General features: G+C 36.3%; 2 protein-coding genes across 2 annotated transcripts; both read right to left on the bottom strand.

The window, feature by feature from the left end:
* Positions 1-771: 771 nt before the first annotated feature.
* Positions 772-2,421, bottom strand: LOC131790384 (activated RNA polymerase II transcriptional coactivator p15). Its single transcript, XM_059107590.2, has 5 exons — positions 2,280-2,421; positions 2,107-2,184; positions 1,404-1,512; positions 1,179-1,277; positions 772-980 (listed from the first exon to the last, which is right to left on the bottom strand). The coding sequence occupies exons 1-4, from the start codon at positions 2,340-2,342 to the stop codon at positions 1,195-1,197; spliced, it is 333 nt and encodes a 110-aa protein (XP_058963573.1). The 5' UTR covers positions 2,343-2,421; the 3' UTR covers positions 772-980; positions 1,179-1,194.
* Positions 2,422-2,995: 574 nt separating this feature from the next.
* Positions 2,996-12,406, bottom strand: LOC131790354 (PWWP domain-containing DNA repair factor 3A-like). The gene is made up of 15 exons (XM_059107555.2): positions 12,287-12,406; positions 11,658-11,734; positions 11,227-11,303; positions 10,676-10,747; positions 8,507-9,067; positions 8,107-8,171; positions 7,655-7,728; positions 7,498-7,561; positions 7,226-7,313; positions 6,982-7,029; positions 6,508-6,628; positions 6,338-6,386; positions 5,817-5,948; positions 5,444-5,539; positions 2,996-3,857 (listed from the first exon to the last, which is right to left on the bottom strand). The coding sequence occupies exons 1-15, from the start codon at positions 12,353-12,355 to the stop codon at positions 3,660-3,662; spliced, it is 1,791 nt and encodes a 596-aa protein (XP_058963538.2). The 5' UTR covers positions 12,356-12,406; the 3' UTR covers positions 2,996-3,659.
* Between the last annotated feature and the right edge of the window lie 65 nt (positions 12,407-12,471).

Here is a 12,471-nt window from a genome sequence, read left to right as displayed (position 1 = left end):
TTGCACTTTTAATCTTGTTCAAGATTCCAACACAACAGTGCTTATTTATGTATTCCTTTAACAGTATTTTACTTATGGACCTCAGTTACTGACAGGGCTGTCAATAAATTTTATCACTAGATCTGAACAGATCAATTGCATGTGCTCCTTTAAGCTGGTCTGTTCAAAACAAATTCTCTAAACCAGGGTATAAGTTAGAAATTTTCAGTTATTTTTTATTCCATATTATGCTGGCCTATTAAGCTGGTCTGTTAAAAAAAAATTCTCTAAACCAGAGTATAAATTAGAAATATTCAGTTATTTTTTATTCCATATTACAGCTTTGCATTGAGGTTTATACTTTTTCTGTCAAGTCTTTCCCCAAAACTGACATTTAGCTTTAAATTAGGATTTAATATTAGGAAAATAATGTTAAGTTCTTTCCTTGCATCTTAGATAAGCATAAATCACCTCCTGAACTACCATCTTCAATGTTTTGACAATGTTTTAACCAAAGAAGTGTAGGAGCAGTAACAAATTTCTTGATGCAGGAAAAAATGGTCAATTTTGAATAGATCAGGGAAGGAGTACCTTTGATGCTCAAGTTTTTTGCCCTCCTCCCATACACATGCAAGGTCTAATGATGGGGTTTTAAGATTTCAATACTCCTTGGCTTTCAAGAGTGTTTGGCTCTTTATGTGTAGCACCTAAGTAACCTATGACCCCAAAGGTGTGAGTGCTGAATATGAGGTGGACAACAGTGAGTGTAAGTTATGGCAAAATCTGTCCACTTATTGGTTTAACATTTTTTATTCAAAACCAAAAAAGCCACACACTATCCAAGGTCACAATAAGAGGACTTTTCAATACCTGAACAAAACAAATTGTGAAACAACATTTGATACACTTTTTGAAAATTGTCTTAAAATGAAAGAGGTGATAATCTAGGTATCAATCCAGACTTGTTGACATCAATGTCACATTGAGCTGTGATATAAGACCTGGAAAAAAATTAAAAACACAAACAAAATTACATGCTAATTTAGCACTTGAATTGAGTTGAATAATTTTAGTCCCTATTTTTATTCCTTTTTAAGTCTTTCAGCTGTCTAGGATTGTTAACTCCTATCAAGATAATCAATGGCTAAGCTTTCTAAAGCACTAATGATGAGCCATTTGGCTGATTTCAAACACAGTACCTTGTACTAACAAATATTACTTCATCTCTTCTATTGCCTCATCAATATCAGCTATATGATTCTTCAAAGTTTCCCACTGATCCAGCTGCAGTGATATCCCTAATAATGAAAAGCACTATTTAAATCTTAATACATTTTGAGCTTAATTTTGTTCTTGGATTTTTATCTTTCAGTAGACAGTCACAACTGGTTCTGAGCTACTCAGATTCCATATTCTTGTCTTACCTTTTTTTCCTGGCTTCATTTCACCAGCGCTATCTTCATAGAACTCCCTAATGTCAACCAGGATTTTGCCTTTAAACTCTCGCACAGTTACTCTACGTTTGTTAGTTAACTGAAAAAGGAAAACAGCAACAAAAAAAACTGTGTTTAGTTATAGAACCTGCCTAAGGTGTATGATAGTTAACCTTGGGTGTAACATGCTAGATCACCTCACTCATGCCATCAAAGACATCCACTTGGCGTACATTTCCCTGAATGTTGACATCAAAAAGGTTAAGAGACTCAATTGAAACCCAGTGAGCCCTACCTTGGGATCTTTAGCACATGCTTTTGATGGAATTTTAGAATAACTTCCACTTTCTACTTGTCTTAGATTTGGGCGAGAATATAACAATTCTATTCATTTTTAAGTCACCCTAATCCCTAAACCTCAAAACGCATACAATTTCTCACGCAAAACTCCCCCACCCCACCCTCTCTTCCCTAAGCCATACCTTCGCTCAGCGATGCCTTCACGTGAGGCAAGAAGAGGGAAAGGAAATCCAACCTTTTTCCACCCAAATCTAAAAATCAATCTCTCTTCTTACGATTAGAAAAATTTTAACTGTTTGCCAAATAGCAGTAGTTTCAAAAAATCCCACTTAGTTCGATGTTACGTACGATGGACAGCGCAAGCATTGCTACGTATTAAAACGTCTAAACTAACCTCAAACACACCCGGCTCTGTATGTTCGGTACCACTCTCCTTTTTCGATTTCTTAGGCTTGTTCTTTCTTGGTTTGATCTGAGACAGAAAATGTAGCCAAGATGAAAAATAAAACCCTGAGTTTACAACTTGTAAACTGTGCAATCAACTGATTCTTTCTTACAAGCGCCTACCTCTTCTTCATCTGAATCGCTACTATCTGATACAGTTGGCTTCGATGTAACTCTTTTCGACATAATGCGAAAGCAAGCAATTTTACAAGGACTTAGGACAGCAACTCAGTTCACCTATTTCAGTCTGTCTGGGTTCCAAGAAAATGCGCGCGAATAACTAGGTAACCTCCCACTCCAGCCCAGTCTTTGTCAACCGTGGACCGTCACGACATTCTATGCGTCTTCTCAGCATAACTCTAACTCTAATAGGAATCCAGTCCACCTCGACATTCTAGTCCACGTTACAACATACGTTTGGTGTTCTAGGCTCAAATAATGGTCGGGAACAGCCTGGGCCAGGAGTTAAAACATAAATAAAAATCTCACACCTCGTTATTTTTGTCATCCAAACTGTTGTCTTCCACATTGAGGAAGCAGATCCTACCTTCATTCAACTATTCGTTCATGCGAAAAATAACGTCAGTGAATCTTCACGTGAGAAAACCAGTTTCAGCCCCAAGCCTCCTTATCAAGATGAATTTCAGAGAGAGTATTCCAAAATACTGAGATAAAAAAAAAAGGCCTATGTCAAATGAGTGATGAAAATGACGTTCTTGTTGGGTTTTCGGCAAATGATGTACATACACAAGAGAGCTTTTCTTCAATTTCTGGATTCACTCACTCAGTAACAGTTGAAAGGCAATCATCTCACACACAAAAAGTCAAGAATGTTGCGTCATCGTAGGTCCTTTATTATCCGTAACGTAGGATAAAATGCCCTTGTTATAAAACATTAATTTTTTGTTAGTTAACAAACTAAAGGTCCATGGCACTTAAAAAGGAAATCTGTTCCTTTTCATTGTAAGAGTGTGCTCAGTTATTTAGTCGTGTTAGTCAACTAACGTAAGGTGCAGAATGAAATTGAATTTTTCCAAACTCGATCTTTTTCATCACAATCCTATAATAAAGATAACTTAATCTATACTTGCAACCACGACTGCTTAAAAATACACATTTGATGCGATATTTCTACAAGACACACCCTATAGGGACTTTTTCTAAATCTCACAATAAGGTGAGCCTTATCATTGATTAAATTTCTTTTGTCCTATGACTGACTATTTATTGTTCATCTTGGCAACTTTATACCCAAGAGTATTAGAGACTGTGGCTATGTCCTACAGATTGCAAGGGCTATTTAATCAGTAAAATCTGCCACTTGTCAGACTATCTTAAATCTACTCTGCATTCTAGAACAGCGCTAAAATATCCTGAAAGTGCATGTTATCTCTTTTGTAGAGACGTTGCTACGGCTACTGAACAACCGAAACGCGGCGTAAGTATATCAGACTTTCACGCAAAGGAGCGTGGATTTACTACGGGTACAGCGATCTTCAGCTTTCAGCAAGCCATTGCTCTTTCTGCCCGCCTTATCCTCTTTTCTGCTTCTTCTCTGTTTACTCTCCCTTTTTTCTTTAACGTCGACTTAAACTCTTCGACTTCAGCATTTGTCACAGTGGACTTGCTTCCCTCCAGAAACATTTCCTCAGCCCTCTCCCTGTTCACGTGATTGATCTCTTGTATTGACCAAATTATTGCCTGTGGGATGGTAAAAAGATAACATAATCTCTTGTACATGCAGTTATTAACAGAAAAAAAAACCGAACATGTAAGATTTAGGATTTTAAGCCGCGCCACCCTGGGATATAAATTTAACATAGCTATTAATTTACTATTGGTATAGATGAAAGTTTCAGAGCAGTTAGTACCTTAAACCTTAAACAGAAGTAACGCAAATGGTCAAGGTAAGAAAAGCTTCCCTTCTGAAAATTGGATTTTTTCATGCTGTTCAAAGAATTTGAACCTTAAACTACTAATAGCTACCCTTTCTGGCTTTTAATTAGAATAGGTAATGACATGATTTCGAGAGCAGTTTAGTGTCATCAAGCACGAGTAAATTTTTCAAAGAGTTATCCAACGTTCATACGATCATGAATCATTTCAGGACGATCTCAATAATCTGGCCTCCTCGGCTCAAAAAAATAAAAGGAGCTTTAATAACGATCTCCAATCTCTGCTCCGCTACTACTGGGTAGTACTCCTCTTGAAGCTACCACTGAGTTCTCTGATCTTGCTTTACTAACTGATTACAAATTGTCCCGGAACTCTCACAAAGACAAGATCGCCAGCAAGGCGAATAAGGTGCTTGGTTTAATCAAAAGAAATTGCAGAGATTTGAGAGATATTTCTACGCTTAGAACTCTTTATTGCGCCCTAGTTAGGCCTCAACTTGAATATGGCTCTGTTGTATGGTCAACCTTCACTACCAGAAATATCGTGACGTTGGAAAGAGTGTAACGTGGAGCTACGAAGTTTATTACAAAATGTGAAGATGACTACGATACTCGCAACTCTGAGCTTAATTTGCTGTCCTTGGAACATAGTTTTGAATGGCTATGTTGACACTGAAATCTCTTCAGCTGTACAATTTGACTCTGATTTTGCTAGGTACCCTTTGAGAGAGAAAGATGGACTTACTTTAGAGAAGAATTATGCCCGTACAAACACTTTCAAGTTTAGTTTTTTTAATCGCATTGCTGATATGTGGAATTCACTCCCATTTTCAAGTAGATCAGTGTCTAGTATCTCAAGTTTTAAGCGTGGCGTGAGAAACTTCTTAATTAATAACTCATAGTCACATATTTTGGAATTTTTTAAATCAGATTTTAATTATTTATATTAATTATATTAATTATACTTTTAAAATAAATATTTAGTTAGGTGGTCTGTCTGAGGATGGGGTCTTGGACTCTTTTACAGACCATCCTTATGGCATTTCCTTTGTTATAGGTAATTATTTTATTTTGTTTATTGCCATTTAATTGTAATAAATAAAAATGCACGAGCCCACGGGGTGAGTGCAATTTTGTAGTAACTGAAAAATTTTACAAGTGCCTATTAACACCAAAGTGCACTCGAAATCATGTCGTTACTTTTTAATAATTTACATGAAGAAAGCATCACAGACAGCCGAGACAGACGAAATTTTGACAGCGCACGCTATTTGTAGTTTGCACTCGTGTTACAACACTGCCATAGTGTTACATGCGCTTGTTTTCAGCCTCTCAGACATGCGTAGTTGTTTTCACATATACAATTAATAAAATAACAAATCGTGTGCGTACCTCAGGTAACCACACCTCTGATACGTAAGAGATACCCAGCGTGTTTCCTTTTATTTCTCTGAAGAATTCCACAAGTCTATCCATAATCTGATTTCGCTGTTGAAAGAAAAGAAACAAAACCAATTAACAAAAAAATGGATAAAGAAATAAAAAATATTTCCTATTATATTTTTGCAGAACCTGTTAAGCAGAAGCTCGTTTCAACTAGCCGCTGATGATTTAGACTACATGTAAAACACGCGAGAAACGTCAAGCACGCACGCGTCTGCTCTCTCTTGCGCGCGTTACTCACGTTCGTATCAAGCCCTCAAAATAAGCTACTTTTTTGTATAATTTAGAAGCATAAAGAGATGGAAAAAAAATTCAATCTTACCACCGCCTCATTCCCGATAGGACCAAACCCTGCTCGGTGTTTTAACTGATTCCTTTCGTTAGTTGTTCCACTCATGAAAGTCATATGGCGCTCGGATGATCTTTTGCCATCTAAAATCTGTTTCAAGATTGGCTGCACAAAAGTAATCGAACAAAAAAGTCAACTTAATTAGCTATTTCAGACGGAAAGCTGGAATCATAGTTACCATGTTACATGAGAAGTTGCATATATTTTTTCTATACACAAAGCTTTTAGATTCCCTAAAGTAAAAAGTTCTGAAAAAGAAAAGATCTGCTTTCAGTCTTTGTAACATATTTCGGTGTTACGTGTGAACATCCTTCAGCTCACACCGAAACAGCTTCTCTTCACAAGCTAAGACATTTTTTAAGCTTTTCTTTTTCACATGTATGCCATACTTAAGGCCGTTTAGGAAACCACCAAAATGAAAAACCACTTGAAATTGAAACATCATATCATTATCTATGACATAATTGCTCATTATTTTGCGTTTTGATACTCACTTTTGCCTGCCCGATGTACGATAATATGTCCCCGTACTGCGACACTTGCCTAAAAAAATAATATTGAGATCGTCATTTATATATTGCCAGACAAGTAACGATTATGCCCTGCACTTTGTCACTTTAATCCTTTTTTAGCAATGGCGTGAAAGAAAGTCGCCTAAACTTACCTTTTTTTTCGGTATGACCTCCTACGTTCAGAGGGATTGTGAGTTCGTAGATATTCTTCCTCTGCTTGTCCATCACCAGCAGATTGCGTTTCATCCTCTTCTTCAATTTCTTCCTCTTCGTCTGGAAAACATAAACCAAGATATCGTTTGTGAGCGGTGTAAAACAGTCACTACCTTTCTATTGTATGTCTTGTATGGTTCTTATCTATTGGTAACAACAATCACTGTGCTAACCTACAATGGTTGGGCATATCCTCAAATTGGAATAGCAATACCCTTACGTTGTATCATGCTAAGCTTGCTGGGTAATCTCCCGTCTAGTGGGCTAATTGGATAGTATATACAGTTGTCAACTTTTCACCTTTGACCTAGCTACATGCGTCTCACAACCTGACGTGGTGTAACTACCAGTCAGTGTTCATACTTATGAGGTACCCCCAAGAGTAGAATCTGTCCTACATATTTGCAGCTCACCTTTGTCAATCTTTGAATCAAGCTCCTCATCAAGACTTTCACCAAGTGCTAATGATTCAGATTTAAACAAAATAATAAATAGTGCCAAATATCTTAAAATCGTTGTTATACAACACATACAAGTCAAATGATTCTGATATAATACTTCTGCAATTAACAGCAGCTATAGACAGTTGACTTCAAGTACTTGGGTATCAAAAATTAAATACAAAGAAGTGCATAACAATTATCAAAAATCTCAGACCTTTCCTTGTTAGAAAATCGTCAGCCTCATCAACAGCTAGATCAAACTGCACTACCAAGTCCTTATCATTCAGGGTGTCTCTGACAGGCTACAGACAGTTAAAAACACACCCGTTATTTTCACCCCATGTCATAGTTCTCTATATGTGTGCATCATTCACTAAAATGTGAAAAATGTAATGTAAGAAGACAAATCCAAACTGCACATACTTTCAATAAGTAAGATATAAATTTAATGTACTTGAAATATTAAACACTCTTCATTTGACATACCATGAATTTTTCTCGATTTTGATCCCGAGCATAATGTTCTAACTTTTTGGGTTGGACTTTGAACCTATACATATTTGAAGACAAGTAACAGGTGAAGTTATTTACTAAATCAATATCAATTATACTATAAATCCACTAGGGCATTCCTGAAACTTACAGGTCATCATTCCAGCCAAGAAATTTCACAACATATTTCTTTTCTTTTTTTGTTTTTCCAATGATTTTTTTTACCTGCAATGTCAATAATAAAAGTTTAAGTGTAAAATACAATTATGACCACAATTCAAAATATCACACAAACGTTTTTTAAAATGTTCAGTTTCTTGCACACATTTTAAAGTTCTAAATATTACATTTTCAATGTATTGAGTAAATGCACTTTAGTGAAATTATATGAACACACAACTATGATGTTCATTACTGTCTGTCTGTGAACTCAAAATTTTGTACATGTTTGCAAACGTAAAATTATTACAAAGACATGCTTAAAATAAGTGGGTTTTTATTTTTTTTTCACATGGTCTGTATAGAAAGCTTCATGGAGGAATTTCTTCTTTTCATAAAAGTAATTACATGATATAATGATTCAAATAAATGAGGAAAACTTACCACAGCAGGCCAATAAGGTTCACGATAATATTTTGCCCAAACAATATCACCAACTGAAAAATGATCTTGACAGAAAATGGAGACAATATTAATGAGATTGCCGTTAATTTTGTGAATAAATTTAATGTAGACTTCACTTACAATCCACAGATTACTGATTTTGTTGTTAAAGTGAAACCATTATCATTATCATTATTGTTCAGATTATTGTCATTATCAATCATCATCTATCTTCTTTAATTTATACAACATTGCATGCATTACCTTTTTTTTAAAACTTAAGACAAAGTATTTAGTATTCCTGGTTAAGCGTAACACTTTTGTTGGATCAACAGATTACTTGAAGATTGAACACGCTGGTAAAAAAGAACTCTTTTAAAGGCAAGAACATTTAACTTACTATCAGCTTCTTGGCTTGGAGAAAATAGTTCAGACATGAGTTCTTCATCATCAGAGCTCCCTTCTGAAGTGATGCTACTATTACCATTTGTACCGATTGCATTTGCAACAAGGTTATCTTTGTTACAAGTTGATGTCCTCAGATCCAACTCTTCCACATTCTTTTCATTTTGCTCTGGTTTTACCTCACTTGGTACAACTTGATCACTTGATTTTGCTTTCTTTGCTGGTAATATTTTTTTGCAAGGGTCTTTTTCCTTTCGTTTTCTTTTTTCCTTTGACAAGCTCTGATGTCTTTGAAAGGCTTGTGAGTGCTCTTTGGTTTCACTGGCCTCTGACATTAAGTAATTTGACTGCCCTTTCAACACATGTTCTTTCTGACTTTTCATTATTCCTTTTTCTTCATTTGCTTTAGCTGTGTCCAATTCCACTTCACAGTTGCTACCATTCTGCTCCAATGCTCCATCCAGACTTTCCAAATGTTGTTTCATCGTACTTCTTCTATTTGTCACATTTGGAATCTTCTGAGTTTCTGAGGAATTTACAACTCTTCTTTCCACGTCTGAAATCCCAATAAATAACAAATTATTGTGAATATTAATTTCTATTAATATGAATCTAGACATTGATAACTGGGAGGCCTGGACTGGGTACAGGTAGGGTGCATATTAATACTAATTCTCTTTTCTTAAGATTGAGCAATTTGTTCAGCATGCAAGTCATATGACTTGGGTAGAGCCAATGGCTATTCACTATGCTAATGCATTTTAATTGTGAAATTACTTTAGTATATTACCGCTAAGGTATCTGTGCATGTCTTATTAGTAATCTAGCAAGCAAGCAATTATTTCTAGCTTTAAGAAAGTTGGAGCAGAATGGTAGCAACTGTGAAGTGGAATTGGACCTACTTCCTAACTAATCCTAATGGGGTTTCGCAGGCAGGACATCAAAATTTTGTTTAGGGGATTGGGAACAAGGAAAAATTTTCAATATGGCTGACAAATGAAATCGAACTAATACAGGCATGTTTCACTAGCCAATGCAAGCAAGTTAGGCAATAGCCATACTAACTATCTCTCTTCAATTAATTTTTCCTGTTTCGACGTAGTTGTTGAAGCGATAAATAAGTAACTGTTTGCAATCATTTCAGCACACAACTTACCGACACATTGCCGACAGGTCACCAACAGACAGCCAACTATTGGCCAACTGTCAGCTGACACTTTTGTCTGCAACATTATGAAAACTGTTGGCCAACTGTCAGCCATCTGTCGGCCAATGGTAAGCCAACAGTTGGCCAACTGTTGGCTGACAGATGGCCAACAGTATCTTTTGGGAACTGTTCTTCACTTTTACCGATTACTGGACTGTCGGTTTAGTGTATTCATCCAATATCTTTTATATAACAATCTAGTGTGTTATTTATGTTGGATATATACATTTAATAAACTGTCTACTGCCAAAACTGGTCTCTGTCTGTTATGGTGTTTAGAAATACTTTGCAGTTAAACTGCATGAAACAAAGATGACTACAACCAACAAATATCACAGCAGAACATTGTCATTTATAAACTAAGTGACCCACAACCAGACAACCATTACTTAGGAAGAGTAAAATTATGCACAATACCCTATTTTGTGTGGAGGCACGGTAGCCTCATGGTTAGTGCACTCGACTCCAGATTGAGTGGTCCGGGTTAGAGCCCTAGCTGGGGTCATTGTGTTGTGTTCTTAGGCAAGACACTTTACTCTCACAGTGCTTCTCTTCACCCAGGTGTACAAATGGGTAACAGCAAATATGCTGGGGGTAACCCTGTGACGGACTAGCATCCCATCCAGGAGGGAGTAGCAATACTCCTAGCTACTTCATGCTATTGAAACCGAAGTTAAGCAAGAGCCCCATGGGCCACTTGGGCCTGTATAAAGGCTTTACTTTTGACTTATTTTGTATAAACTATGAGTTGTCCGTCCTTTTTGGCCAAGACTACTAACAAGGAGAATTTCATTCAAAACCAAGACCTTCTTTAGCTGATGATCACTTCCATTTTTTCTTGTGACCTCAATGTGTTTCAGGAGTGACATTGTAAGGAGAAATTAGATGCTTGTCAGTCTAAGAGGTCAAAGGGTCAAAGAATGTTGATGTTGCTATGACCATAACACTTAATCTCACCTTGCTTCAACAGATTATCTGCTTTTGCGACAGCCCTATTAAAAATGATTTTTCGTTCTTCACTCTTTAACGCTGTGACATGATAACAAAAATAAACATATATTGTCACAATTATCAGTTATTTGCAACTAAAGTAACAAATTTGTGACTTGCATTTGGCAGTCATATGGCAAGCAGCCGCTTATCAGTGTAGTTTTAGATAGTTTTTATCTTTCCTGGGTACTACAACTACATTATTTCCCATGACCATATTGTGATCTTAGCTCACCAAATAATGCCTTTGAAAAATGTTAATCCTGGAGACCTGGATTACAGAACAAAGGTTTGTAAACTTTGGTTACATGCATAAAATATTTCATTTTTCATGTAAACTGTTAAGGATAGTAATGTTCTGTTTTTGTTGATTTATTAATCTTCCCAGAGTTCACCTGCTTTAAAACCAGTGTATTTTTTTTTAGTTCATAATCTTTTTTAATCTCACATACTTCATCGTTCACATCTTAATCTGAAAACCCAATGCCCAAGTGAAAAAGTTGAAAATAATTTGTTACCTCTGCCTTTTTCAATAAATGTATTTTGTTTTTCACAGTTCCACAAGAAAATCTTGCTGGGACTCTTGATGTCTTCACTGCAATATATTTACAGAGGAAAATTTGATTAAATGTTTGAATGAACTTATCCTAAAATGTGCACTGATCAAAATACCCAATAGATTGCCAATCAGTTACAATCATGCAGAATAGTTAAAACTTTTGAGGTACAAAACTAAATTCCGAACAAGAAATTTTGTTGCCAAAACAAGTAACCCTATTGCATTTGATCAAAAAATAATCTCCTAGTTCATATCTTCCTGTATTCTTGTCAATTGTGTGCTTGATATAAAACTGACATTGAAGATATATATTAGTTTTGGTCCTTCCTTGGATTGTAAGGGTCAAGAATTGACATTAGAGGAAGTTGACCTAGCAACAAAGGTACTTACTATGAATCCTCAATCAGGAAATTTACGCTAACATATTTTTCAGCTGGTATAGGTGCAGTGTCCTTAGCGTCAACCACCTGAAATACATTGACAGTGGCAAGATGACACTGTGGGTTATTTACTTGTCCTCGGAATGGTACTGCGTGTAACAGAGCTATTGCGTACCAATCAATTACAATGACAGAAAGAAAAACAATAAAAACTACATTGAAATCAAAGGTCTTTTCTGGTGAGCTATAGAGGCGAAGGGGAGGGAGTTCGTTGAGCTTGACTTAAAAGACGTATTTTAACAAATCTGGGCATCTGACCTACTAATTAAAATTAACTTGATGTTACAGTTGTGACCATGCAGGATCATGTCAAATACTCTGATTATCTGAGTACAGTATTAAGACTCTGACAGAATGCAAGGGCAATTGCTCGTTTCATGATAGTTGCAAGTCAATAGCCATATGGTTACCTCGCTTCTAAGCGTTCCATACAAAAAAAGTAATTCGATCTTAACTTCATTTCTTCAAACTTTAAGCTACCCTTCCCAAGTTTGCAGCAACTTCGTACGATCAAAGGACATAAAGAACGTTAACTACTGAGACCACGGAAGGAAACAAATGATGACAATGAAAACTTACCACGCCAGGCCAAAAAATGTCTCTACGGGCACTTGCCCATACGATTGATCCAGCTGGGAACTGGTCCATGAGATGGCAACTTACTTAAGGAACTCCATTCCTTGTTGATTTCTATTTGCGTCTAACGAGACGCGCGAAGTTTAGAAGCTACCATTATCCAATCAAATCGCTAGCTCCAGATTCTC

This window comes from Pocillopora verrucosa, chromosome 4 (assembly GCF_036669915.1).
Source record: "Pocillopora verrucosa isolate sample1 chromosome 4, ASM3666991v2, whole genome shotgun sequence".
NCBI classification, from domain to species: Eukaryota; Metazoa; Cnidaria; class Anthozoa; order Scleractinia; family Pocilloporidae; genus Pocillopora; species Pocillopora verrucosa.
Note: the sequence above shows the minus strand (reverse complement) of the source record. Positions and strands in the feature narration are given on the sequence as shown.